Here is a 27,435-nt window from a genome sequence, read left to right as displayed (position 1 = left end):
CCTTTAATCATTAATCTCGATTCTTCTTGAAGAGAATCGGATCTTAATTGATCTAGTTTTGGGATTTTAGGTCTTGCACTTATACCTTGTACAAAGGATTCCCAAGAATTTGGTAGTCCTCTTAATGTTATTTGGGATAATTCTTGGTTGTCAATATCATAATTGGTTGCAGATAATTGATCTCTCAAATCTGTGATTCTCAAGAAGAAGGCATTTACAGTTTGTTCTTTATTCATGTTGATATTATTCATTTGTCTTTTAAGAGCAAGTTTTCTACCAGTGTTATTTATTATGAATGCATTTTCAAGAGCTCTAAACATGCGATATGCTGTTCATGTTTTGCCACAATAGGCACTATGTGATCTCGAACAACATCCACAATTATCTTCATGGCCTTCTCATTATTCTCGATCAATAGAGTTTTCTTTGGATCATCTTTAGGTTCTTCCTTTTCTTCTTTTACAAAAGAATCTAATTTGTTCTCTTTTAATAGTATCATTATACAAAGTTTCTAGTATTCGAAGTTATCAGCACATGTAAGGTGGTATTCGAATCTTAACATGTTTGTCATCTTGAAGAGTAATGAGAGATTGTAACTTAATTTGAAATCTGATCTCTTAAACTTAATGAGATCTCTCCTTAACAAGGCTTTGATACCATGTAAAGTTTCTTGCCAGATTTCAAATATGAGGCTGACCGATGCACAACTTTTGATTGCAGGTATGAACATTGATGTCAAAGAATAGATTTGGTCCAGAATCTGTATATGTTAGTACAGAAGTAACAGAGATAATAAAATGTTATTGAACTTGAGATGTTAATCGATCCTTTGATGTGCTTGCATTAATTGATTTTGATGCCTTGTTTTGTCGGGCAGATTTAGTATACATATTGAACGGAGAGGTGTGAGGGTGAATGGGCATGTCTCCGAATGGAGACATGACCATTCACCGTCATGCCTATTCAACGTTAGTTTAACATACCCGATTATGATTAGACTTAACACAACTCTTAAACATTTATAACTGATCATAATGAACTCGATTCATATGCAGCCCAATTTTAATATAGATCGATAATGATCTTTAAATCAAAGGAATCAGAATAAGTTTTGATCATGGCTGAGATGTGATTTCACATATTATATAAATGCTAATTGGTTTAACTGCATCGATCACATGCAGAAATACATATACTGCCATTATATATATGTATGTATATATACCGGTATGTACATCATACTGGTAGACATATTTACATATGTATATATATAGATCTGATCACAGTCATTGTCAGACCAAAGCTACATGCTTTAACAGAGTGGAAGTCAAACAAATTATCATAAGTCAACCATTAATTTTATGGGGCACCTAGAGGATGGCTTTCCAAAAGTTTCCAAGTTCCCAGGACGTCCCCATTTTGTGGATGGATCAAATTATGCTGGAAACATGTCCTTAGGTAACACTGGTTTTTTGTGAAAGTCGTACTTGGTTGTATTCATATTAGGAGTCTAAAAAAATGGCTGTATCCATATCCATATCTGATATCATATGCATATCTATGTACATGCAACTCTGCTGTGAATAGTATAGGGCCTGAATGGAAACATTTGTCAGCAAATACTGTAAATATGTCTGTTATTACACATAAACCCCAAAAAAATTTGGACTCATCCTCAGCACTAGCCGAGCAGGAGAGTAGAATCCTTATTTACAACCAATGTAGGTGATACAATTGGGGTATACAATTATCTATAAATACTAAACATTGTTTATGGTCTCACTCTCATGCAATATAATGCATTGAAAAAGTTGTTGCAATTTACTGATTGACATAACCTCCTTTGACTTTTAAAATTTACTGCAACTTGCACAATCAACAATAAACTTTCGCCATATGCATAACTCTTATTTTTAAATACTTTCTCATGATCTGTCCATTTTAAAAAATATGTGCTTATTTTTTCAGCCAAAAAGTATGAAAAAAGATAAATAAATTGTAAGGCTTTTCATTTCCTTGCACAGTTATATCTGGATGCTGAGGTGGACAATGAGTTCTGCATGGGCAATAATGTAAAGGTGTGGTAGATGTGAAATCTAAGATAGCTTAAAAATAATGTGTAAGATTTAAAGGGACGACAGAAGTTAATTAATATGTCCTTGTAATTGATACTGTGGAGCAGTTGATATTGATAGAATTTTCATTTTTTACATTTAGAAGTCTTTTTAAATTTCCAATTTTATATAAAAGTTTAAAACAATTTGAAACAAAGAAGTTTGGAGGTACTGAGCAGTTCCTAATACTAACCAATGGGATTTTCTCGGGGCTGTTAAGAGGATGAATAATTTTATTCATACACACAAAAAAAAACATACAGTTTGAAATTCTCAAATTAGGTAACAGGTTTTTAGGCACGACATCATCATATGAGTTCTAACTCTTCCAATGCTTTATATGCAGCCAAAAAGAGCAGGGGTTCAAGTCGATATTTGCCTAAAAAGGGTTCTGCACCTTATGCAATTCTGATTGCTCTTTACAGGTGAGATGTGGCCAGCTTAACATATTTTAACTAGATTGATCTGGAACAGTTTAATGTTCAAACTTTCTTTTCCGATGCTAATGCAGAGATGTGTCTTGAAAAGTATTATGGGAAGAAATTGGCCGTACACAATCTTAATTGGCTTAGTACAAGTTCTTGTGTGGCCCACAGGGGAACTCAAAATGAAAAGGAGTATATGTTGAAGCAGGAACTTATTGATGTGGCTGAAGCAAGTGGGCTTTCCGCAAATGCTATTGGGTGACTTTATTAATCTTCCCTCATTGATATTTTTTCTTAAGTTTTTGTATCTATCTTGCAGTGTTAACAGAGAAGTGGATGTTGGTATTTATTCATTTTAATCTTAATCTTCAGCATCTGCCACCAGGCCATCGAAGAGCAGTGCAAATCCTGGACGATTTGGGAACCAACCTAAAGAATGGTATTCTGGGTGGAGCTCGATGAAGACATTGATTGAAAAAGGACTAGTTGTGAAGTCAAGTTGTCCAGCAAAGTAAGCAGCTGAATTTGGCTAGTCAGATGTTTAACATTGGCTGAAGTATATTTTCCTTATTTCCCCAAGTTCATGCAAATCTTTGTTTGATGATCATTTAATTTGATGCACAGTTTTCTATGTTCTGATTTCTAAGATGAAATGTTTACTTCTAAGATGAAATGTTTACAAGTGTATTAGCAGTTGAATGTTAGGAACATTGTTGCATGTAGTATTAGATTCATGTATGAAGTCTAGGAGATGGAAAACTAAACAAAAACATGTAAACCAAAGTACTGTGCAGAAAAAGTATTTTTTATTGTTACAGCCATTGAAATTCACATGTTAAGAAAGTAGAAAACATTCAACAAACTGGCCAGCTCAAAATATGTTGTAGAGTGTTATGCTTTTTCATTTTGTCTTTTGAATACCTCCCTAGCTGTTGAAATTGACTTTTGATTTTCTCAGTAAGGATCAAGATGCAAATTTCAGACATGTCTCTGTATTGGCATTTATATCTACTTATAGTAGTTTGAACTTTGTATTGAGCTCTGAGAACTTGGTGTAAATTCAAAGTTGCAAAATTCCAGTAGGTGCACATCACTTGCACCTGCACGCTTGTATTGCCTGACTTGGAATATGACTCATCTCTATGTGCAGATACACGACATAGCAGTTATGGAAATTTCACTTCAGTGCCTAGTATTTATTAATTTAGTGGCACATCTATAAGATACAAGTAAATGATATTAAATTTTGGGTTTAACAGCTGCTCTTAGACAACTGTTCTTTGTTTTCTAGTGATGGCCTTTTTTGTGTGTACCTCCATTTAGTGAATGGCACTAATGAACCATTGATAAATATTAAAAATGTTTTCTGTATGTGTTTTCTGGAACGTTGTAATGAAAAACAGAAAAAAGTGAAGTGATTAAATGTACGTTGCTTCTGTAGGTACATGCTGACAGAAGAAGGAAAAATAACAGGAAAGGAGTGCCTGGAAAGATCATGTTTTCTCAACAATGAGGTGCCAAGGCTTACTTGACTCCTAACTTATAAGCTTTGTCATGGGTTAGAAATTTCAAATTCTAGGGGTGCACAATATGAAATATTATAATATATGTAATTTGTAGGTGGATTACCAAGCCCTGGTTTATTCCTGACCTTGGTCACAGGAAAAAAGGCAAGGCATATGAAATTGCACCCAATGTACTTAAAGGAAGGTCAAGACTGAAACATTTCTCTCTCTCACACACATGTAATAACATTGTTTGTGTGTCTGGGCATGCGCATGTGTGTACGCCACTGAAAAATCTCTCTCATAGATAATATGTACATGTATACAATTTGTGTATGTGGGGATGCATGTGTGCTTGCATGTGAGTATGTGATGGAAAAATGTCTGTCACACATATTTACAAATAATATATGCGTGGGCAAGTGGGGGTGTGTGTAATTATTTAAATGTACTGTTTAATCTTGTCCTAATCACAAACTCTAAATTCATAGGATTTAATAAAAATGTATTCATGTGGCTTCTAGATGAGTTGTTTATATATTTGGCAATAAAGAGTCAGCAGCACCTTTTGATTGAAATTAAATTGCTTATTGTAGGAGCAAGCTGAAACTTCATCTCTACAAACAAAGCAAAGTTTCAGAAAGGAGCTTCATCCTTGTTCAGTACCCAATAACATGGTAGTTTTAGGTAAACTGGAAAGGTTGTAATATTTCATAATTGAAATATTATACACTGCTAATGAGTAAGGGGATGTCACATATGTTGCTTTGAATAATTAATCAATGCAATATCCAGCTCTCTCTCTCTCTCTCTCTCTCTCTCTCTCTCTCTCTCTCTCTCATGATAGGCTTATGATGGTGCCTCTGCTTGTTCTCAGATGATGATGATTTGAGGAAAAATTTACAGGCAGAACCTACAGAAACTTCAAATTTGAGTCATAATACTGAGCTATTTGCTTCAACTTTAAGAGCTTGCACATCTTCTGTAAGTTACGCCACTTCACAAATTTCATTTAGTACGCTTTGCAATTTATTCAGCTTTTTTCAGATTTTCCTTTTCTGGATTCTAAGCTTAATACTGAAGGACTATTTTTATGGTGTGTATTGATATTTATTTCTTACTGAAGCTTCCTTCAAATATTTAGAGGAAATATATACTTGCACTGATATTTGGTTTCTCTTTTTTTTTGCGACAGAGTTTAAGCCATCACTATCAAAAAATTTCAGATCCAAATCCTGATGGAGTTAACAGAAATGTTTTAGCAACACCACCTCTGGAAAATAATGACAGATTTTCTGATTTGTATGATGTAGTTATCATCTTGGATGACCGTGAACAGTTTGGACATGATAGTCGGGGGTCAGTAATTCCATCTAAAACATTTTATTGTTGTTTGCCATCTTGTTGTTTTGTATCTTTGTAAATTTTTTTAGGTGCCATTCATGAATATTCCTGTTTCTCGATCTGGTTGTCTTTTTTCCAAATTATGTCCGAGTGTTATGACCCACTATTTAATGTCGAAGTTTACTTATTGGATATGCATGGACTGGTTATGGATCTATGATCCATTATTGTATGTTAAAGTTTTTTCATTTTGGAGTTATTGCATCTCAAGGTTTTCTTTATTTTGTAGTTATTCTGTGTTGTAGTTTTCTTAATTTTGTAACTTGTTACCAGTTCCATCAACTTTAATTTTGAACTAGGTTTGATTTGTAATGGAGTTAGATCTTGAGTTAGTGTATTTTTGGGCCTAGTGGGTATTTGATTTTTTTAGTATCTTAGGTTCTTGCTATATTTACCCAGTTCTTCTTGAACCTTAGTTAATTGACATTTAGTTTTTTTAATAGTTTTTCTCATTTAAGTCTATTTTTAGTCTACGCTATATCTAGCGTCTCTAAACTCTACTTAAGAGTTCATTTTTAATTCAATATTAATTTGGTTTTTAACAATTTCATGGTATCAAGAATTTTTATACCCTCTTCTGCCGTGGAAATTCATTACTCACCAATGCAAATGTTTTTGTTGGGTTAATTTAAATTGGTGAGGTGCACATCAAAACAGTGAATATTTTTGCGTGAGTATTATGTAAGACTCTGAAGTTATAGTAACCACATTTGAAAGCTATGTCACAAGGTTTGCCGAATTTTCGGCATCAAGTTCGAAATTCGGAGAACCAATAAAAATAAAAATAAATTCGTATAAATTTGCTTCAAATTTGTACGGATAAAAACGGGTAAAAATTATCTGCGATTTAATGAACAATGGCTATGACAAATCGTTTCCGACCAACGACTAGGGCAAATCTAGGGGGCCATGTTCTATTTTCGTGTAAGTGTGGACTCTGGATTGCACCATCACCTACCATTGTTCTGCACCACGCCCACTGTTGTTCAAAACAACTGCCATGCCATAGTTGGTGTTGTGAGTCTGCTGTGAAATCGTCATTGCAGCCAAATAATCCGTCAATCTTCCCTCCAAATTTGTGTTGTTTCCACGACTACTTCAACTAGGCAAGCCTACTATGTTTAATAGTTGTATTTGTTTTATTTGTTTTTAGGTTTAGTTTAATAGTTGTGTTTGTTTTATTTGTTCTTAGGTATAGTTTGTTTGTGTTTTATTTATTTATTGTTAGATTATTTTAATTTTATAAGTTTTAGTTTGTTCAAAAGTTGAATTTGATGTATATATATTTTTATTGAGACATTAATATTTATGATTTTATTTTTAGTTTTAGTTCTATTTAGAAATCAGTATAACTGTTAATAGGTTTATTTATTATTACATTACTTTTATTATTTTCAATCTCTTTATTATAGAGAAAAATAAAATAATTATTATACTTTTATTTTTTGTTTTAAACTATTACAATTTAGTAGTTTTGTTTTCGCTTTAACATTTAATATTGTATTAAAAATATTATTTTCTCTTTTTCAGAGTCTAATAAAAATATTCTTGTTTGTTGATAAATTAAAATAGAATTTGATATTTATTTATTTCGCATTATAGTGTCTAAAAGAATCATCTAATATATTTTGTTCAAAATTTAATATTGTATTAAAAACAATTATTTTTTCCTTTGTAAAGTGTAATTAAATTATTTTTGTTTGTAGTTAATTAAAATAGAATTTAACATTTATTTATTTTGTATTATAGAGTATTAAATGATAATTTGATATATTATGTTTTAATGATTTAAAATAATTATTGGAGAGTTGCTTTGTTTTGTAGTTTTGAACTGAAAAGTTCCTTGCATGAAACTCATAAACATATAAAAATCTTCAATACTCTGCAAATTAATTCACTAGTTAGGATAAATATTCACCAATACCATGGACAAGAAGAAGAAATTCCATGTTTTGTCAGTCTCCACAAAGTTACAAGCCCTCCTATAGCTAGGAATCTAGGATTGAAGATCATATATTTCTACATGTTTTTAAATTTTAAGGCGAATTTGATGTCGAATTTTATTCAATTTTTTTTCCTTGTCGAACTTCATTTGAACTTCATAGTTGTCGAACTCGAACCTTGTGACTTGGTTTGAAAGCATCACTATGGTTTGATTGAACGTTCTTGTACATTACATTTATCTTTGTTTGTTCTAACTTCTGGTATTTTATAGAAGGATGCTAAATTTTAATTTTTATAGTCCACCTTTGATACCCTTTTCATTTTGTAAGTTCCAACAAAAGATGATGTAAATTTTGTCGAGCTCAATTGAAGCTATGGTTATTTCATTTGTCAAAATAATCTAATACATCCGTTCATTCACCCAATATCAAATGTAAATAAATCTGTTCATTCACCCAATATCAAATGTACAGCATGTGGTAGCAATACAAACAGGTAATTTTTTTTATGAAATGTGATTATTTGCTTTTGTCAAGCTCTCAAGTAAGCCATAATAAGGTGAAATTATAACATGAGAGTCTATCAAATAACCATGGCCACTTTCAGTGGACTGTTTTTACATAAATCCTGATGCTTCACTTCGAAAACTTGCATTCCCATTATTGTTCTTTGTTTAGTTTATATCATATAAGGCTTACCCTACTCTGTCATTTTAAATTTATTGTAATTTTCATTTCTTTAAGGGGAGATTCTGATGTGCTATTCACTTCATTTTGTGTTTTTTGTGTAGGGCTCACAGTCGACAGAAAGTTGCTGATCGCTTGACGTCACAATTCAAAATTCAGGTCGAGGTAAGGTCTAGAAATACTGGTATGCACAATTATCTTGAGAGGTTTTACATTTATCACATTTCAAAGTATTTCTGAAGCCATTATATAGTAATATATGTTGAGAGCAAGATAGTGCAGACAGCCATACGAAAACTTAGCAATGAAATTGGACATTGCTGTTGTGTATTTGATTTGATTCAAGACAGTGCATGCCTTATCTGTACTTTATATTACCACAAGTTTATTCTGCAATCATTATATCTTTTATTCTTTTTATGTATTAAATAAGCCTTTCAGAATTTATTTTTTGAATTATCTATTACCAAAAATAAAACTGCATACATATAGTGACCCATCTGGTCGGCATTGCTTCATCAGCAGATTCATGATTCAGACCAAAAAACATAAGCAGTTCTGAGTGTGATATATTCTCGCAGATATCAGATGTTACATAAAATGTTTTTCAAATCAGATTCCAAAAGTATATCATATCTTCCTTTATTTCTATTGCTGTCTTCTTTCTTGTCCACATCTCTCTGTTCTTCATTTTCCATCCCTGTCTTCTGCCTCATCCACATCTCTCTGTTCCTAAGTTTCCATGTCCTCTTTTCTTTTTATTTTGTTTTTGCTGTCAGCCTTAGGAATGAGTACCTACCAGGTATGGCTTGTATAGGTGGGAGGATATTCTCCCAGCTTGAACTATCAAAATTATGATAATCTCCTTCCACGTACCTGATTGCCTCATCCCTCTTCTTTTGCAGCTCATATTCCTTACAGTACTTGTTTTGAAAGTCAATGTATTCACTGTGAAATTTGGGGTCTATTTTCCTCAGACCTTGTGGCCAGTATTCTGCCTCCTTCGTGTCATCTTTAAAGTTTAAAGATCGTGATTATTTTTCAAGAGGTTTTAAAAATCTTCCTTCTGGTAGTCTAAATATCAATGTAACCTGTTCAACAATAAAACTAATCGCAAGTCTACAAAAAGACTCAGTTAAGGAACCTTTTCTTACCTTGGTAACATTGCCCATTTCTCCTCCACAAAAACCAGAAAATCTCAGTAGACAAAAATAACCAAAACAAGCTACTACTTTTATTAAGACTGCTGACAAACCCAAACAGACAATCAAACCAAACTACTTTGTTCTCAGCATTCCAACCAATAATATCCTCCTAAGTTACCACATTTGCTCCTCCCTGCTGTAATTTGAGATCTGGTTCGCTGCAAAGTCTGGTTCAGTTAAATTCACTCAAAATTCTCTGAGGACTTGGTAAGAATTTGGACAATTTTGAAGACTCTTGATTTGGATGGAGGAATTCAGAACAATTTTGGGGTGAATTAGACTGAAAGCATTATTTTCATTGACTTTTAAAAAAACATTTTTTAGGCAATCTAGATCTATTCAACCCTCCTTCCCTCCGACCCTAAAAGTGGCCACTAAAAATACCAAAATGATTTTTATATGTCATTTGTGCATTTGTGAATGAAAAGAAAAACTTCTTTCCTCCAACCTCAAAAGTGGCCACTAAAAAGACAAAAATGATGTTTTATATGTCATTTGTGCATTTGTGAAAGAAAAGAAAAACTTCTTCCCTCCAACCCTAAAAGTGGCCACTAAAAAGACAAAAATGATGTTTTATATGTCATTTGTTCATTTGTGAATGAAAAGAAAAACTTCTTCTCTCCATTGTTAAACTTTCTGTAATATATGTGGTGGTGTATTTTGTTATGTTGCTTTAATATTAGCATAGTGGTGTATGAACTTGTTTGCTGCTTTAAAAAAAATATTCTTGTATGAATGAACCCATAATGAATCTGAACGCAACCCAAAATATTTGTGGACAAATTTTGAACTTAGGCCTGCACTTGTACTGGAATCCTCATTGGAAAATTAGATTTCTCCATGAGCAGACACCGCACACTGACAACAAATTGACATTGAAAGAAATATGTGGGACATATTTAGGCATAATACCAAAAAAAACAAGGGACCCAAGAACCAGAAATGACCAACTTTTGTAATAGCAAACGCCATCTCAGTGATGCCTTTTTAGGCTCTTTGTTATTTGACCAACAGTTCAAAAGATCCTTAGACCAATTTTTATTGGTCAAGTTCACTTTCAAAACTTTGTTAAGATGACCAAAACCACAAGAGGTATAAGTTTATAAGTGAAGACCTTGTTCAATTGGAAAGTTCACTAATTTCAGGAGGGGGTGCTATCCATCCATTTCGTATTTTGATATTCATCACTGTTTTCGAGAATCTTGACAATATTTTTTAATATATCGAGAGACTTCATAATCACAGAATAGTGTTGCTTATTTTTATTGTTCAAATTGTACTCATATTGAACATGTTCATTGTTCCAAGCTATTGCTGAGCATCCTTGTAAAAAGGCCAAATGCATATCCTTCTGTTTTAAATCTAACCATGATGTTGAAATATCCTCTCTAAGGAATTAATATAAGGACAAGTAAGAATATAACTTATTGCAGGTTAAACTGAAAAGACAATAAGGCTTACAAAATTTACTCAACTGATTCTTATAGAAGCCGTCTCATTTATTCCAAACTTAATATCAAAGAAGAACCCGTGATATCCCTGTCAAAATAAAATCCATACAATTAAATAATAAATAAAGAAAATAATAATGAAATATTAATAATGTTAAATTTATTATATTCATTGTATAATATATTAATATGAAATGTGAGAAATAAATATTATATAATATTTAGATTAATAATCTAAATATATAAAGTAAATATATTTTAAGTAGTAATATTGATATTAATATGTTTGATATAATCTAGATTACTAATATATGTTATTAATATATAATTATTAATTTAATTATATTATCAAATATAACATAATTATTTTTTATGTAAAATCATGACTCTTAGGAAAAAGAAGAAGTATATATATGGAATAAAGAAACTTTGAGAAATCATCAATCAGTTAGGTAGAAAAATGAATCCTTGGTCTGTAAATATTACGAGGTAATTGGTAAATACTTGCTTATTAATAACAGAGACCGAAAGGTCAATTTATACAAAAGGAAGAGACGATGTTTCCTTAAGAAACGATCGTAAAGAATAGAAACATTCTATTCTAGAGAAAGCAAAAAACGAAAGCAAACTAAAGCTAAAGATATTTACAAGATAACCATTAACTAATAATAGACGTCTTATCTATTATTGTAATACCCTCCCTTAATGGTTAATCTATCTAACACACCAAGCTGTCCTTTGAATTTGACAAACTTATCAGGACCAAGAGGCTTGGTGAGAATGTTTGCAGTTTGATCTGAGATAGGAACATACTGCAGATCTATAGTCCTGTCTTCAACCAGCTGTCATATGTAATGACAATGAACATCCACATGCTTGGTTCGTTCATGGAAAATTGGATTCCGTGCTAACTTGATAACGCCTTCGTTATCAACAAACAGAGTAGTCGGTCCTGCCGGTGACATCTGCATATCCCCAAGCATCCGACGAAGCCAGACAACTTCACATCCTGCCTTAACAGTTCCTCTGTATTCAGCCTCTGTAGAAGAGAGAGAAACTGCTTGCTGCTTCTTGCTGGTCCATGTGATTGCACCAGATCCCAAACTGAACACATATCTAGATGTTGACTTTTTATCATCAACAGAGCCTGCCCAATTTGAATTTGTGAACCTACTGAGTTTAGGATTAGAAGTCCGAGAATACAGAAGTCCATAATCAGAAGTGCCCTTCACATAACGAAGCACACGCTTTGTTGCCATCCAATGATCAGCCTTAGGAGCTGTCATAAAGCGTGAAATATAGTTGACTGCGAAGCTGATATCAGGCCTAGTAGTAGATAGGTAGATGAGGTTGCCTACTAGTTGCCTATACGTAGTATCATCAACGGAAGGAGAATCAGACTTGGCTGATAACTTGAGACCTTTCTCCATAGGTGTAGATGCAGGTTTGCAATCCTGCATTCGGAATTTGTCTAACAAGGCCTTGGCATAGTTGGACTGAGAGATGAATATACTAGAAGACTGTTGCCAAACTTCAACACCTAAGCAATAATGCATGAGCCCAAGGTCAGTCATATCAAAAGACTGGCATAAGTGTTGTTTGATTCCCTGAATCAAAGATGCCGAACAGCCAGTGATGATCAGATCATCCACATAGATAACCAGAAGGATGATGTCACTGTCAGTAGTCTTGATGTAGAGATTTGAGTCTGAAGAACTCCTCTTGAAGCCTTGATCACTGAGGTACGTATCAATCTTGATGTACCATGCCCGAGGGGCCTGCTTCAAACCATAGAGAGCTTTTACCAATTTGAGAACCTGATGGTCTTTACCAGCAACCTTGAAACCAGGAGGCTGCGTCATGTAGACCTCTTCATGGAGATCACCATTCAGGAAAGCACTCTTTACGTCCATCTGATGGACCTTCCAGCCAAACTGTGCTGCCATGGCTAGGACTAATCTGATGGTGCTCATCTTTGTAGTACGAGCAAAGGTCTCCTCATAATCAATGCCCTGACGTTGAGAAAAGCCCTTTGCCACTAAACGAGCTTTGTACTTATCCAAAGTACCATCTGATTTGTATTTGATTTTGTAGACCCATTTGCAGCTAATGGGTTTCTTCCCTGGGGGAAGATCAGAAAAGGACCCAAGTGTTGTTCTTCAGCAGGCTCTGGTGTTCAGATTGCATGGCCTGTTCCCACTCTGGAATTCCTTTAGCCTCGGAATATGTTTGAGGTTCAAACACACTGTGAATGTTGGCCATAAGAGCAAAGTTAACAGAAACTATAGTTTTGCTCTTTTTTCGAGTAGTTCTCCCATCAATGAGCTCATCATCATGAAGATCAGCAAGTGTCTTAGCCCACCACTTAGGCCGGAGAGGAGAATGACCAACAGTAGTACTAGGAGATGCTTGATCAACAGGATCCTGATCAGAAGAATCTGGATCAAACTCAGGTGAAGCATCTTCAAAACGAGGTGATCTTGCAGGAGAAGCTGGAGGTGGCTGTACAGGTATCACTGGCAGGACTGGAGCTGTAGGAGCTACTGGAGCCCTCCCATCAGGTGGACCTAATGGAAGCCGAACTCCCAAATCATGAACCTGCATAGGCTGGTCTGCTGGATCAGGAACAGGAGAAACAGGCATGAATGGTCCTCGCTGCTCATCAAAGACTACATCGCGGCTGTATATGAGACGAGATGTCTCAACATCAATAAGGCGGTAGGCTTTGTGAAGACTGCTATATCCAGCAAGCATCAGTTTTTGACTCTTGGCATCCAACTTTGTGTGTGAAGCATCAGGGATCCAAACAAAAGCAAGAGAGCCAAAAACCTTCAGGTGACTGATTCTGGGCTTGCGACCTGACCAGGCCTCTTCCGGAGTTTTACCTTTGACCGCCACTGTGGGTGATCGGTTCAACAGATAAACTGCAGTGTTAACTGCTTCTGCCCAAAAACGCTTCGGAACATGTTTGTGTTCGAGCATGGAATGAGCCATCTCGGTGATTGTCCTGTTCCGACGTTCAACTACACTGTTCTGTTGTAGCGTGTGGGGTGTGGTGAACTGGCGTTGGATGCCATGTGTATCCAAGAAGCTGGAGAAAACATTAGAACAAAATTCCCCCCCATTGTCTGATCTAAGAGTAATAATAGATTTCCCAGACTCTTTTTCAACTAAGGGTTTAAACTTCTGAAATACAATAAATGCATCGAATTTCCTTTTAAGGAAATACACCCACATTTTTCTACTGAAATCATCTACAAACAACAGAAAATACCTGTACCCAAGAATAGAAGGAGTGGCCATAGGGCCGCAGATATCAGCATGAACAAGCTGAAGTACTTGAGAAGCTCGCCAAGAATCGCCACTGGGGAAAGGTGTGCGATGTTGCTTCCCAGCCTGACATGCATCACAAACTCCAAGGTGTTCGGTTTGAATCTCTAGCAAACCAAGAACAAGCTCATCCCGAGCAAGTTGTGAGAGATAATGCACATTTAAGTGCCCATATCGCTGATGCCAAAGTGTGCTGATGGAAGATCGCCGAGCAGCCATAGCTAAGTCCTGAGAATCACCAGAATCAGTAAGTCTGAAAAGACCATGATCCTCAAGACCAATTGCAATAGTAGACTTAGTCGCTCGATTAGTGATGGTGCACTGATGTGAACTGAAGGTGACTGCCAAGTGTGGAGAATGTCTCAGCAACTGACTGACCGAGAGTAGATTTAGTTCCATCCCTGGAACGTAGTACACATCAAGGAATATGAGCTTCCTCCCAACAGACTGAATTTGAATGGTGCCTTTACCAACAACCGTGTACTCTTCTCCACCACCAAAGATAACAGAATTTGAATAAGGCTGGTAGTCAATAAACCAGTCTCTGCGGTGAGTGAAACGTCGAGAGGCACCTGAATCAATGTATCAGGCAGATGACTGCACATGATTTGCGGGTCTTTTAGCCATGAAGGCATAAAAGACAGATTTCGCCTGCTCAGTGTGCTCTGCACTGTTCGCTTTGGGTTGTGAACCTGATTGCTTAGACTGGGCAGCTAAGCGTTTTCGACATGCAACCTTCATGTGACCATACTTGTGGCAATAGTTGCATTGAATGTTCTTCTTTTTGGTACCATCGGATGCTGGAGCAGAAGACTTTTGCTGAGATGGTTGCTGAAACTTGCCCTTATCCTTCTGAAAGGATTTCGCAACAAAGGCTTGCTCAGTGGAGGTGGAACTGGAGCTGCTACCGAACTGTTGTTTCCACTGATCTTGCTGAAGTAGCAGGGTGCAGAGATCAGTGAACTTTAGATCAACACCAGTAGATGTGATGTTGAGAGTCTCGATAAAATGCTCATAGGAATTTGGTAAACTCCGAAGAGTGATTACCATAATATCCTCTTCCTCCATCTTGCGACCGATGGCAAGTAACTGATCACGGATTTCTTGAATCCGATTCAGGTGTGCCTGGAGCGAGGTGCGCTCATCCATGACAATAGAAAACAGAGTGTTTTTCAGAAAGAAGGCTCTGCTCTTGTCGGAAGTCTCATGAAGACCTTTTAGATGTGTCCAGATTTCGGCCGCTGTCTTGCCGGATGGAATCTGAGAAAGCTGGTCATCAGCTACGGATAGTTTGAGAAGCATTACCGCCTCTCGATTATTCAGATCCCATGTATCTTGATCAGGGCCCGGAGAAGTCGGACGCTGCTAAAAACCTAGAACAAGTTGATCGGTGTTTCGATATTCGAAGATTGCAATGATGCGCTACTTCCAGGTTCCATAATTGCGACCATTGAATTTGGAATTATGCTCGAGCAGAATATTTGTCAGAGATGCCATGGCACGTTTTTCAATGAAAAATTGTGAAAATCTGTGAAGGCATATTCTTTGAGGCAAAAATATGGAAGACCCAGAAGAATCAGAGAATGACCCAGAAGAGAGCTCGAAAAACCCATCAAGAATATGCAAACAATTTTTTTCGACCCCAAAAATTAGGGTTTCGAAAAAAACGGCCCTAGCTGAGAAAAACTTGAAAAAACTTCAGATTTCTTGATGAAAAATGGTCGAATCTGCTTCCCAGCAAATGATTAGAGACTGAGACGTTGCAAGACAGAGTGTGACCTCCAAATGATGGCGGATTTGCAAAGGTTTGTAAAAAAAACGCAGAGCCGCGACTGATACCACGTGAGCTTGCTGAAGAGAGAAGCCACGATTTTCACCAAACACAGAGCCGTGAGTCTGAAGGACCAGACAATCCGTGGTAAAAAAATACCAATAAAAAAATGCAATTTGTAGAAGATGTTAGGCAAAAGAAATCGCGATTTTTAGATACCAGCTAAGAATGGTACAAAACGACCACGATTTTCATGCAATTTGCAGACCCGCAATTGGGGAATTTCTCCAAGCAGAAAACCCTAGGTGGGTTTTGGAGAATTTAACTGAAATAATTTTGGAAAAATTTAAACAAATAATTTCAAGAAGAAATTATAAATTTTTCCGAAAAAATTTAAGTATTTAGCTCTGATACCATATTACGAGGTAATTGGTAAATACTTGCTTATTAATAACAGAGACCGAAAGGTCAATTTATACAAAAGGAAGAGACGATGTTTCCTTAGGAAACGATCGTAAAGAATAGAAACATTCTATTCCAGAGAAAGCAAAAAACGAAAGCAAACTAAAGCTAAAGATATTTACAAGATAACCATTAACTAATAATAGACGTCTTATCTATTATTGTAATAGTAAATGCGTGAAAGGCAATTCCTATAATAAATAGTTTAATGTCCTGGCAGGGGATATTACAGAATCAGAACTTACTGTCAGCAAAGTTTTGAAAAAGATAAATACTTGAATAAGAAAATCCTGTTTCTTTTTATCTTCTTATTAAGAGTATGCTAAGAAATCTGGTGGTGTTACACAGCCCAGTCGGCTACCATTTGATGAATATTTGCTGGATATTCTTTGTCTACAGCTGAAACCTCTCTAATCCCTGCAATCACTGCATGGAAGCACTGCTACCTCAAATCTATCATGCGCTTTGTTTTCAAACAGTAAGTTTTTGAGTCATGTGACTGTCTCAGCATCTGTGGATTGTATTTCTCCATGGCTGAAGCTTGGATGGACATCCAAGTTCACCAATTACCAAGGATGTTTGTCTTGGTAATAGTGCAACCTTATTGTTGAATAAGAAAATATGAAAACATAAATAATATAATACCAAATAATCCTGAACGATGCCTTATGAAGATTTCACAATACAGAAAAGATCAAACAACTGCAAAAGCCTAGATTTTAGACAATTTTTCCAGAAGACAAGCTCACCACTTTAATTGGAAGATTACGTTGCTTTAAACTCATTAATTTGCACATCAATAAGGGAACCAGAAAATTTAAAGGCCCCACTCAATGCGACTGAAAAGTAGGAATCACTCAAATGACTTTAAGTGAAACTGGCCTTGCACACTCATCTCCTTTTATTTCATAAACTTTAATAAGTCTGGGAGACGCACAACTAAAACAGGCTTGGCAAAGATATTATTGCAGTGTGACTCTTCAATGGAGAGGGGGCATTGCATTCTTTCTTGAGATTGCTAGTCCACTAGCAATTGTTAATTAGGATGTTATAGTATCTCCTTACCTTCTAATGCAGCATCATCAATAGGCAGTCCCTTCCACTCTATGAGATACTCAGAAATAATCTTATTCCTTAGCTTCTTTTCCCTCCAATCTGCAATACCTTCAGTCTCTAGAATCAATTTTCCCTCTTCATGCAGTGGTGGCAACTCAGGAGAGATGACTTGCTGTTGTCCTAATGCCTTCTTTAGGCAAGAGGCATGGAACATACTATGAAGTATGAATCCTACTTCTTGTCGATAGTTCAAGTTCAAATGCAACTTCTCCAATCTTCCTAAGTACCTTGTAAGGTTCATAAAACCTTGTTTTCAACTTTTCTGCTACACTGTTCTTCAACAAAGATTGCTTGTAGGGCTGCAATCAGAGAAAAATTAAGTCTCCCACTTGAAAGGTCCTTTTGACTCTATGCCCATCTGCATTCATTTTTTGTTGATTTTGTGCTTGTAAGATAATGTCTTTCAATACTTCGAAAATATCTTGATAACTCTGTATGGTTTGCTTTGCCCGGGGAGTCTTGCTATCATCAAAAGTTATCTATAAATGACAAAGCTTCATGCCAACACAATGCCTTAAACGAAGACATCCCAATAGTCATATGATAGGTAGTATTGTAACAATACTGACCTAAATGCAACCAATTGACCCAAGCATGTTGCTGCCTTGAAACTTAGTTTCTAAGGTAGCCTTTGACCCATTTGCTCACTATTTTAGTCCACCCATCTGTCTGAGGATGGTAATTGGTATCAATTCTGCCCTTGCCAAGTAAAACAACTCCTGCCAAAACATGTTGATAAACTTGCTGTCCCTATCACTGACAATGATCTTAGGAAGACTATGCAATCTGAACGCTTCACGAAAAAGTAAATTAGCAACCTGTGAATTTAAGTAATCTATAACAATGGTTTAGAAATGGGAATATTTAGTCAACCTATCCACCACCATAAATATACAATCCTTTCTTTGTACTTGTGGAAGCCTTATGATGAAATCCATTTATGCCTTTTCAGTTCTGTTTTGGAATAGGTAGTGGTTGGAGAAGATCTGCAGGAAAGATGTGTTCTCATTTGTTTTGCTGACATATCATAATAATCAAACAACCACAAAGATGTTGCAACACATCATCCTTAAGTCTCTTCCAAGAAAATCTCCCTTTTACTTGCCTGTAAGATTTAAAGAAACTTGGATGTCCAACAAGAGGAGTATCGTGTAATGCTCTCAAAATTTTGTGCTTCAACTTAGACTTAGGTACAAGGTAGATTCTATTTTTATAATATATCATAATCTGTATCTCAAAATATCTCTCATCTTTTACTCTTCCATCCACTAAATCACAAGCATAGGAATTTTTAGTATTTTCAGACAACAGTTGAGATTTCCAATAAGTTGAAGTCTTTGTAAGTGAGAAAAGAGTAGGTATCATAGAAAGAGCATCAACAACCGCATTCTTATTCCCTTTAATATATCCTACATCAAAGTCTTATGCTTGGATTTTGCTTGCCCACTTATGTTAACATTCATTGAGATTCTTTGTTTCCAAAAAGTACTTCAAATTATTATGATTAGATTTGACTGTAAATTTTGCTGCTAACAAATATTGTCTGGACTTGGTTGAAGCATGCATGATAGGCAACATCTCTTCATCATAAGAAGGATACAACTTTTACGGATCTCTTATTTTCTTGCTTCCAAATACAATTGGATGCCTATCCTGCATTAACATTGCTCCAATATCGTGTCCAGAAGCATCACACTCTATAATAAAAGGTTTTGTGAATCAAGAAGTGCAAATATTGGACATGTGCTCACGATGTCCTTGAGCCTGTCAAATGTATTTTGTGCCTCTAAAGACCACTGGAAAGACCCTTTCTTAGTAAGATTGGTTAGTGGAGAAGTCGACTGTTAAAAATCTCTCACAAACCTTTGGTAATAGCAGCATAAACCCAAGAAGCCTCTCAAATCAGATTAGTTTTTGGAAGACAGATACTCCAAGATTGCCTGTATTTTGTCTTGATGAGCTCCTACCCCTTCAATCTTGATTACATGTCCTAAGTAAAGAATCTTAGACATCCCAAATTCACACTTTGAAGCTTTTGCAAACAAAGACTGCTTCTCCATGATACTTAAAACAACATCTAAGTGCTGCAAACCCCTTCAATCTTGATTACATGTCCTAAGTAAAGAATCTTAGACATCCCAAATTCACACTTTGAAGCTTTTGCAAACAAAGACTGCTTCTCCATGATACTTAAAACAACATCTAAGTGCTGCAAATGTTCATCTCACATTCTACTGTAGATTAGTATATCATCAAAGAATACTAACACAAACTTTCTCAATTATTCATGAAAGATTGAAAAGTTGCTGGTGTGTTTGTGAGTCAAAAAGGCATAACAAGGAATTCAAAGTGTCCATAGTGATAATAGAATACTGTTTTTTGAATGTCTTCTTCCTTCACACTTATCTGGTGGTAGTAGATTGTAAATCAATCTTAGAAAAGAAAACTAAACAATGCAACTCATTTGGAAGTTCATCTATCCTGGGTATGGGATATCTTTTCTTTATAGCTCTTTTATTCAATGCCCTGTAATCAATACACACATGTAATGTGCCATCTTTCTTCTTGACCAACACTACAAAAGAAGCAAAGGGTTGGAACTTGGGTGCATGTCTCCTATTTTCAGAAATTCCTTGATTGTCTTTTCAATTTCCTTTTTCAAATGACGAGGATGTCTACAAGGAGTGGTGATAATCGGTTTTGAACCTTCTTCAATCTCAATCATATGCTCAAATCCCCTATTAGGAGGATGCCCAAGAGGAATATCTCCAAATACTACACCATGTTTATCTAATATAGAGCATAAATCAATATGGTGAGAGGGTTCATTATCTGTAGTAGACTTATTAGAAACAAAACAATTGGCTGTGTTGGGTGGATATTTTGCAACCGACAGTTTTGGGTAAAATTCCAATCGCAAAATAGGATGACCAACCAAGCGTGTGAGACACTCCCCCTTCTCACCCTTCTTTGGATCAACTCAAGGTAAGCAAGAAGTCAAGAGATTTTATAAAATGGGTGTTACCAATATCCTTTCTTCTTATTTTTCAAAAAAGAATCCACGTACTCGTGGAGCGAGTAATCGGCAGGGTGAATCTCTAACTACACTTCTATCAAGAGTTGGAAACAATGATATCGATAAACCTTCACTAACTCAAAGGCTAGCTAAAAATGTACCTGTTTGGCTCTAAGTCCGGTCGTACTTCTATATGGAAAAGTGTTACAATTATGACACAAAGACTCCTAAAAGTAAGAATAACTTAACTATTTTGCAAATTAAGAAAGAAGTATAAGCTATAGACAAAGCTTCTAGCTATAAATTTTCACAATCTTTCTCAGTCAAAGCTTCGGCTCTGATTGCTTCTTAAATCACTATGCTCTTTTATTAAACACACGATAATAACATGAATCTAGAAAATAGGCACAAATTACAGTCAAGGCTTCTAATTTTTTCTATCATAATTGCTTCTAGTCAAAGCTTCGAATGCTATTGCTTCTTTTATTCACTTTTCTCCCAAATTTGTACTACACAATCGAAGGTATGCTTGCACAAATGTGGCAGAGCTTTCTTGCATACAACAAAAGATGACTTTTAGAATGAGGGGTACTCCTTTATATAGGCACAAGAGTTGAGAAAAAAGTGGAGGAAAAAGTGGGAACTTTGACTTAGTTTAACTACAGGAGAAAATATAGGGTTACATGTGTTGAACCCTTGATATTAGTTCTTTGATTATTGTCATTGATGTCAATAATGTAATTATAATGATCATATAATATGGTTAACATCATGTAATTATCTTATTTTATGTCCTTAAATATTGTTCAAAACATATTTAAGACAAATACTTAAGTATTATACAATTAACACTTAATGTTCACATTGATTTAGAAAACGACTATAAAAAAATAGTTTTGGTCTATGAGAAAGTCGACAAGCGTTTTTATCAGATAGACCCCAACTATCATACCTTTTTGGAAAGGTCTTTCAGTTAAAAAATGGGTCTTTGTTAGTTTTTGCATAACACATGCATGGAAAGAGAAAAAGTCTGTTTATCAGAAATAGTTACCAAATTGTTATGACAGTTTTAGCAGTTTTGAGCGATTTTGGTCTAATGGAAGTTTGGGGTATGTACCTGCCTCCAAAATTTCGACTTTCTTGGTTTATAAGTAGAGGATACATTCCTCTAAAACATCCAACAAGTGGTTTTGATAGAAGTTTTAGGATTGGTGTGGAATTCCTTGTAGATCGAACAGTTTGCAGGCGAATTTTTAACAGCAAAGAAGAGGAGATGATCCTTTGATTTTATATCTCATATGTTCATTTTGGAAGTTTGTGCCTCTTGTATTCGTGAAGTTGGTGCTTTAGGTGTAAGGGATTGGTGTTCCTTGAAATTGGTGTTTCTAAAATAGCGTGTTGGTGCTTCCCAGAGTTGTAGCTGTAAAAGATTTGCCCGAGAGGCCAATAAAGTTTCAGATTCAAAGTGGTGTTTTACCTAAGGGGTTTCCACATTAAAATATTGTGTCACTTTGTTATTCATTAACTATCTTGCTCATGTGTTTAATTTTTATAACTTGTAATTGTTTCAAGTTTTGAAAGTATTTTAAACCATTGATTCATCCCCCCTCTCAGTGGTGTTTGTATTCCAACAACATGCAACTGCACATGCAACTCGCATTACATCCTTTTACATACATGTAACTTGCATCACATGTAATTATACTTTTTCATGTAATGCATCCTTTTACAACTACTAACATGAAATAAAAACAAAAACAACAATCCTAAAGATTGTTTCCCAGTGCCTTGAATTTGACAATGATGTCACACACTGTGGGAAGATCAACAATTTCCATGGTCTTCGATATGAGTTCTACTTTCACTACATTTGCATATGCTGTTTGTACAACTTTGGAATTTGCTGCTATAGTATCTGATAAGTGTTTCGACAAGGATCTATACAAGACAAACTTGTTCATTGTGTGTGAACCAATGTCTTCGGAATCTACATCAGCATTGATCTTGATTGTATATTTTGATTTTATTCTTTCTACTGCAATGAGATTACTAGATTCATCAATAACATGGCATCCCATCTATTCGAAATCACAAGTAACACTTTTTTCAACTACTTGACAATCTCCAAAGGCCGCCTACAACTTTGTGATTAGCTTCCTCAATGTTTCCTCTTTGTAACCAATGAGCCCTTGATATCTGAAAAACATTTGACATGATGGAAGAACGTCACATGAGACCAAGGCATCCAGATCAAATCTTACCATTTCAGCACAGTCATTAAGGATTTCTTTCAAATTATCCGCTTCTTGAGTCAAAGAAGAAATTAAGTTTTGCTCCATTTCATTCATCTCTTTGATACGCCTAAGAATATTAAGTGTCGTGAACTCCTTCAGAAATGATTTCTTGTATCCAAGACTTGGCGGCTTCAATCAACTTTCTCTCCTTAGATGTTTGAGACATAACAACAACACTCCCAGAAGATTGTTGTTGAATGGCCTCGTTCAGACGAGAGACCTCCTATTTTAGTGAATTTTTCTTTTCCCATAGCTCATGATTGCTCTTTGATATACTAGCCAATGCATCTTGCAAACAACTCAAATGTGATTGCTTTCCAATTTCAACCTTAGTAAACTTGTAATCAAAACAAGTAATTTCGTCAACTGGTTTGTCCACTAGGGGCTCAACAACTTAAAAAAATTTGGTTTTATTGGAATCAACCAAAATCCTTGAAACAATCTTGTCTTTCAAAGATTGGATTTAGTCTTCTTAACAGGTAGATTGTTCGGAGTAACAACCACTTTTCTCCTCTTCGTTGTTATTTTGCTCAACCATGCAGGCAGGCTGAAATAGCCATCCATAGAAGCAGATACAGTGGAAACCATTGACATTGATCTTGATTGTGTTTCCGTTGTAACAGAACAAGATTCAGTTTGCACAATTGAAGGCATAAGAACATGCTGAGAAGACTCCGTCATGGAAAGCTCAACCCTTGTCAAAGATGTATCAAGTTGGGAAACTTGACCACTCGTAAGAGTTGGAAAATCCTCAAACACATTCGCTAAATGTTCATATTGTTAATTTGTAGGGATGCGAGGAGCAACAGAGAAAATAGGAAGAGCCATTGTATTGACTTCTGAGACTAGAATGGAAGGAGTAAAAACAATGGAGAATGAATCCACACTGTGATCTACTTCATGTAGAAAAGGCTCTTCATGTATAGATGGTGCAAAAACTTATGTAGACTTTGGAGGAGATATGATCATGGTTTCCCTTTCTTCATTTGAATCTTCTTTATCAGACTCTATTTCCTATTCTTCTTCTAATTCTTCCTTTGATTCTTGAATTGGTTTAGAGACTTGAGATGATATAGCTCCTTTTCCACCCTTCAATTTGAATTTCAGGGAACCCTTAGCATCAAAAGATGAGACACCATCTTTCCCTGAGATTTTCGGTTGTGACTTTCTGCCGAGAGGACCAAAATTTCTACAATCCAAGCCCATCTTAGGATTTACTCTTTTAAGGCCTTTATTTTTTAACTATTTGTTGGTGTTTACCAAGATAGATTGAAATCTGTCCATGATAGATGTACCTTCCTTTTATTGCCATTGGAAAGGAAAATGACACTTCTTATCAAAGCTGATTTGATGAAACTTCGGATCAAGGATGTCGCCATCATTTTTAACTTGGAAATCTGAAGGGATCTCCAACATGTTAAAATCGATTATCTGTTACAGGGTTAATTTGCAATAGTCCATCTTGTTGATGTCAAGCTCTGTCCTCATATCAATCCAAATGTCCTCGATCCGATGAACATGAGTGTAAGGTTTTTTCATTTGAGAATTCATCTCTCAGTAATCAAAGTCAAATTTGACCTTGAACTTCTTCAAGGTGATCAACTGCAACTTTGCTTCGATGTTCTTTGCTTTAGGTACATAAATGATCAAATAGTTACCAATAGACAAAGGGTTTAGCTGAGGTAATACCGAAACCAGGCCTATGCATAGCATGATCACTCTATATGTCCATGAGCTGTCTAGCTAGCTCCATCAATATGATTTGATCTGTAGCATACCTAGTTAAGGTATACAGCTCGACTTTGAAATATCCAACTCTTAAGTATGTGAAAGTTGGAAATTGAATGAAAATACAACTGTATTGGTTCTTCTTCTCCCATGCCGCATCAAATATTCTTTTGACAGATAATTGTTTATTTAACAAGCATCGGAAATGTCCAAAGAAAGCATCTTGGACTCTTTTGTAATGAAATTTATTGTTTGCCAAAGTGATTTGGTTATAGTAATCCTAAATAGGAACTTGAAGACGATCTCCCTTGGTTGAGAGACTAGAGAAAGATAGCACGGGAGCAACAATGTAAACAAGGTAAGAATTCATGTAAAAGGGTACCGAAGTTCCCACATTGAGTAAATGTTGGTAAAGCACAGTGCTGATGAGCTCTCCCCAAAAGATGTGTTCTTTATTCTCCATGATTTGAAACATGAACTTATACATCCATGGCTCAAAATCAGTAGAATCTTTAAGGCCATAGATTTTGCTGAGAAGGATGATGAGATCTTTATATTCTTGTTTGAAGTTAGATTGATGAACGATCTTTGGCCATCTTGAGAAGTTATTTCTTTTATTGTCTAACCAATATTGGTTGACATGCTTCTGATAATCACCTTTTTACCCATTCCAACATGCCAAAGATGACTCCTTGGTTAAATCCGCACAATCTGCTTTATGTGGAACCTTGGAGATTTGCTCAATGACCTTAGGATCAAGGCTAATGACAACCTTGCCGTCAGCATTTTTAATAGTCTTTGTCTTTGGAGTAAAACACCATGCATATCTGAGAATGAAATCATGCTCTATGGCTGCCATAGGGAATGTAGACACTGAGTGAATGTTCCTTTTTTTGATACGCTTCATTTCATGGCGAACTGGAGTTTTAACTCTGCAGAAAATTAGCCACGCTCGCATGACCAATCTTCGTATCCATCATGTTGTCAAGAATAGATATGACTGATGAAGGAGCTACATGAGCCAATTTTTTATCATATTGATATTTCATTTTGCCTTTGGATTTTGATGGTGAGGACATTACTTGTACTTGTACAACAAAAAAATCTGAAAACATAAATACATCATCAAATGGAATTGTCATACAAGTTGATTTGTGATCAACAAAGATTTGGAAACAAATTGGAGACTTGGTAGATCCAACGAAATGATCTCAAAGAAATCATATGCATATTCAATGGATGAAAGTTAAATGAATGGAAAGCAGAATGAAGTGTTACGAAGGTGGAAGAATGCAAGATGGAATGAAATGAGAATGTGTGAAGGTGGAACATATGCGAATGCGTGCAAATGAAGATTGCTGATCTCAAACGTGACGTAGGGTTTTCAAGGCATTATTACATGAAAAATCAATACATGTAAGTGCAACATGTAACGAGAGATGGAATGTGAGATGAGATGCGAATGCTTATGGAGGATGCACTTCACATGTAAGTGCGAATGAAGAATGAGATGGAAAGCATGGAAAGATGTGGAAACATGTATTTGTGCCTACATATGGAGGGATGGAAATGGAAAATGGAAGAGGGATAGTGAGCTTTATAGTCACTTTTGGTGAAAAGATGAAGTCAAAGTCCATGAAAGATGAAAATGACATCTTTTTGACTTTTCAAAAAGTGATTTTTAATCAAAATCAGAGCTTTTGGATGCAATTACAAGTAAGACATTTCGTGTAACCGTGTCATGCAAATGGATGCGAAAAGTGAGATGAGTGAAAATGGAAGCTGGAAATGAGATTACATGCATGTGCAGATAGTGAATGAGATGGAAAACATGTAATCGCATTCGTCGTTGTGACACGAAAACGAAATGTGGAATGTGATGATGCTTTCGCATGAAGTGAAGCAACAACAAGTTCTTGGGAAAGAGCTTGTGACTTCTCCAAAGTGGAGAAAATCGACAAGCAAACACAAAACACAAAAACACAAAGAAAAACGTGCCTTTGGAAAGTGACTCAGACATGCTAAGATGTAAAACACTTCAACATTCAAATTCGAAATTGGAACTTGGGAAAGAATCAAAAACATGAAAATGAACAAATTCTTCATTTTTAAAAGAAAAATGCACTTTCTACGGCATAGATTTTAACAACTGGCAATCATCAAGCAATTAGGTGCATAAAATCAACAAGATAAGCACAAATTAAATAGCAAGAAAGAAAGAGTCCACTTATATGAAGATTAAGTGCCAAAAATGAAGGAGAAAGATTCTCCAATGTTGAAAAATTCTCCAAAAACGTTTGAATCTTTCAACCTTTTACATATTCAAATGGGAAAGGGTAGAAAAGGAATAATTGTTAAAAGATGCCAAACCCTAGGATTGCTCCAAGATCCAATGTTTTTGGGATGCATATGCTTGGGACGTTTTTGGTGAAAAACATTTTTCACTAAAATGCAAGATCAAATCGATTTGGTGTTTAAACACCAAAATATGCATCAACATGCAATGCAATCCCCAAATAAAGTCAAATCGATTTGTATTGGAGCAAAAGTATTGATAAAAAATTGAGTTATTTGCTTATTTCTTCAAAAATGTGCCCTAGATTTGAGCTCTCAAAATTGATTTTCGGCATGTTGAATCCATTTTTGATGCAAGGAAAATCATTGCCAAGCAAAAATGCCTCCAATAAAGAAAATCTCCATTTATGATCGAAATTGGTTCTTGGAGGGCAAAGACATGCATTCCTTTAAAATTAGACTTTTTGAAGGCCAATACACATATTAAATGCATTCCTTTAAAATTAGACTTTTTGAAGGCCAATACACATATTAAAACATGCTTTAGTTTAAAATCGGACGTTTTAGAGTCAATAACATGTTTTAAAATGTGCAAAAAAGGCAAATCGGACCTTTTTGGGTCAATATCATATTTTAAATGTGCAAGCAATCAAAATCGGACCTTTTAGAAGGGAGTGCACATTTTAAGT

At 35.5% G+C, this 27,435-nt stretch overlaps 1 protein-coding gene across 4 annotated transcripts in view; it reads left to right on the top strand.

The window, feature by feature from the left end:
• LOC149579963 (crossover junction endonuclease MUS81-like) overlaps positions 1 to 27,435 on the top strand; it is a 128,018-nt gene that overhangs the window by 30,566 nt on the left and 70,017 nt on the right. For 2 of the 4 annotated variants that reach the window (XM_089788061.1, XM_089788044.1), the window contains exons 3-10: positions 2,461 to 2,539; positions 2,693 to 2,797; positions 2,925 to 3,050; positions 3,981 to 4,053; positions 4,641 to 4,731; positions 4,922 to 5,028; positions 5,240 to 5,403; positions 8,183 to 8,243. In XM_089788061.1, the coding sequence (XP_089644187.1) occupies positions 2,461 to 2,539; positions 2,693 to 2,797; positions 2,925 to 3,050; positions 3,981 to 4,053; positions 4,641 to 4,731; positions 4,922 to 5,028; positions 5,240 to 5,403; positions 8,183 to 8,243 (806 nt within the window). Of the gene's footprint in view, positions 1 to 2,460; positions 2,540 to 2,625; positions 2,798 to 2,924; positions 3,051 to 3,980; positions 4,054 to 4,640; positions 4,732 to 4,921; positions 5,029 to 5,239; positions 5,404 to 8,182; positions 8,244 to 27,435 lie in introns of all 4 variants that reach the window. The other 2 variants (XM_089788053.1, XM_089788068.1) reach the window with 2 other exon arrangements.

Source organism: Cupressus sempervirens, chromosome 1 (assembly GCF_028749045.1).
Source record: "Cupressus sempervirens isolate cs-2001-9-10 chromosome 1, ASM2874904v1, whole genome shotgun sequence".
Classification (NCBI taxonomy): Eukaryota; Viridiplantae; Streptophyta; class Pinopsida; order Cupressales; family Cupressaceae; genus Cupressus; species Cupressus sempervirens.
Note: the sequence above shows the minus strand (reverse complement) of the source record. Positions and strands in the feature narration are given on the sequence as shown.